This window comes from Muntiacus reevesi, chromosome 4, assembly GCF_963930625.1.
Source record: "Muntiacus reevesi chromosome 4, mMunRee1.1, whole genome shotgun sequence".
Classification (NCBI taxonomy): domain Eukaryota; kingdom Metazoa; phylum Chordata; class Mammalia; order Artiodactyla; family Cervidae; genus Muntiacus; species Muntiacus reevesi.
In genome coordinates, this window is record NC_089252.1 from 109,650,952 (window position 1) to 109,653,480 (window position 2,529).

At 56.4% G+C, this 2,529-nt stretch overlaps 1 protein-coding gene across 1 annotated transcript; it reads right to left on the minus strand.

The window, feature by feature from the left end:
- Window positions 1-853: 853 nt before the first annotated feature.
- On the minus strand, window positions 854-2,106 carry LOC136167481 (cathelicidin-5-like). Its single transcript, XM_065935040.1, has 5 exons — window positions 1,906-2,106; window positions 1,482-1,558; window positions 1,214-1,259; window positions 981-1,052; window positions 854-895 (listed from the first exon to the last, which is right to left on the minus strand). The coding sequence occupies exons 1-5, from the start codon at window positions 2,104-2,106 to the stop codon at window positions 854-856; spliced, it is 438 nt and encodes a 145-aa protein (XP_065791112.1).
- Between the last annotated feature and the right edge of the window lie 423 nt (window positions 2,107-2,529).

Sequence of the window (2,529 nt, forward strand, 5' to 3'; positions counted from 1 at the left end):
ACCACAGACATATGAGGAATCTGAGGCCCACAGATGACAGGGCTTTCTGGGGTCAGAAGCCCATCCCAGCAAAGCTGGACAACAGCAGGGGCTGACAGCTCATGACTCAAGTCAGTGCCTCTCAAACTTCAGCATAGTCAGAATCCCCTGGAGGCCTTCTGAAAATGCAAATGGCTGGACCCCACCCCAGAGTCGGATTCAGGAGGTCTCAGTGGGGCTGAGAATCTGCCTCTCTGTCAGTTCCCAGATGGGGACTCCAGTAGAGAACCACCCCTCTATAAGGAAGCTGTGGTACATATACACCATGGAATATTACTCAGCCGTTAAAAAGAATTCATTTGAATCAGTTCTAATGAGATGGATGAAACTGGAGCCCATTATACAGAGTGAAGTAAGCCAGAAAGATAAAGAACATTACAGTATACTAACACATATATACGGAATTTAGATAGATGGTAGCGATAACCCTATATGCAAAACAGAAAAAGAGACACAGAAGTACAGAACAGACTTTTGAACTCTGGGGGAGAACGTGAGGGTGGGATGTTTTGAAAGAACAGCATGTATATTATCTATGGTGAAACAGACCACCAGCCCAGGTGGGATGCATGAGTCAAGTGCTCGGGCCTGGTGCACTGGGAGGACCCTGAGGAGTCGGGTGGAGAGGGAGGTGGGAGGGGGGATCGGGATGGGGAATACGTGTAACTATATGGCTGATTCATGTCAATGTATGACAAAACCCACTGAAATGTTGTGAAGTGATTGGCCTCCAACTAATAAAATAATATTAAAAAAAAAAAAAAAGAGAACCACCCCTCTAAGGGATGCAGAGCTAGGGCTGGAGACCTGGGGCTTAGGGGAGGGAGGGGCCGGGGCAGGAGGGCCTTTCCCTGCCCTGGATGGGGCAGCGGGTCATTGGTCTAAAGCATGTTCCACACACTATCCCCTAGATGCTTCGCAACCCAGGAGGGGTCACTCACCACAGCACAGGTGATGTCAAAGTTGCTCTCGGCCTGGTCCAGGGTGATTGTCCCCACACACTCTTTCAGCAGCTGGAAGGGGAGGCTCCAGGTCAAACTGGAAACCCTGGGTCATAACCTCCCAGCTTCACCTCACCTCACACCCCAGGGGCTGGAGATCTTCCCTGAAGGCCCCTGCTCAGCCCCCCGAGAAGCATTTATCCCAGCCCTCAGCCTCCAGCCCCCAGGCTCACCCCATTCTCCTTGAAGTCACACTGCTCCAGGGGCTGCTGGCTCGTCCTGGGGCACACAGTCTCCTAGGCTTTGGAGCACTGTGGTCCTCCACCTGGTCAAAGATCAAAGTGGGGAGACTGGACTCTGGCTCATGTTTCTTTCTCTGATCTGTCTCCCCGCCCCCACCCAGACGGCAGCCTCTCCAGCCCCCCCGTGTGTCCGGCCCTGGGCTTGGTGCTGGGAGCCCAGGGGAGGGGACAGAGCCCGTCCCCGGCCTCACGGGCTCACAGTGAGCAGGAGCGGATCACACGGCAGCGCTGAGGACAGCGCCTCCCCACAGAGGGGCTGAGGGAGGTCAGGGCCGCCTGCAGGGAGAGCCCTTGTACCTGGAACCTCCAGGCTGACAGAGGCCTCCCTGGCATGGAGACACCAAGGTGCAGAGGGGCTTCAGCAGGGACGTCACCTCACAGAGCCTGTGACCCACTCCATCCCTGGAGCTCCCGGAAGTCCTGGGAGCCAGGTATGCAGGGAGTCTGTTCCCACAGCAGAGATGCTAAGGCAGGAAGCCTGGGGCTGGGAGGGGACCCAGTTCTGGGAAGGTTTTCTGGAAGAGGTGCAAAGTGCCTTCCTGACAGGAGGTACAGCCTGAGCGAAGGGAGGGATAATGTGACCAAGGCTGGGGGGAGATGGCTCAGCCCCCTCCCCAACTCACATTCTCCTCGGGAGGCGGGTATAGCTCCAGGAGGCGGTAGAGATTAGCTTCTGAGGACTGCTCATTGAACTGATCCACAGCGCGAAGCACAGCTCTCCTGTAGCTGTAGGACTGGGCTCTGACCGAGGGCAGCACTAGTCCCAGCAGCAGTAGCCACAGTGCCCACCGTCCCAGGGAGAGGCTGGCCCTCTGGGTCTCCATGGTCCCCAGTCTGCCTCCTCCCATCCCAAGGGACCCTTCTTTTATGCCCAGTCTGGGCCCTGATGCAAAGGTTCAACCAGGAGCCTTACTGACCCGACCCATCCCTGCCCTCCTCCCAGGGTGTGAGCTGGACTAGTCTCAGCCCCTGCTGTTGTCTCACTCGCTGCAGGGTGGCGAGTGAATTTTGTCTTCTGTGCAAGGTGAAGAAATGGTTTCTCCATCTCCTACAATACCTTGGCCTCCCCTGGACCCCATGGGAAGTGTCACAGGCGGGCTTGCTCAAGAGGGTTGGGTCCTCAGGAGACGGGGGGTCCACACCCTGTCTACAACCCCTCTGACCCCACACTGGTCTCCTCAGGATTCAGGGTAAAGGAATGTATTCACCTTTCAACCTCCACCTCTAGGCGCTGCCTGGCACCCAGT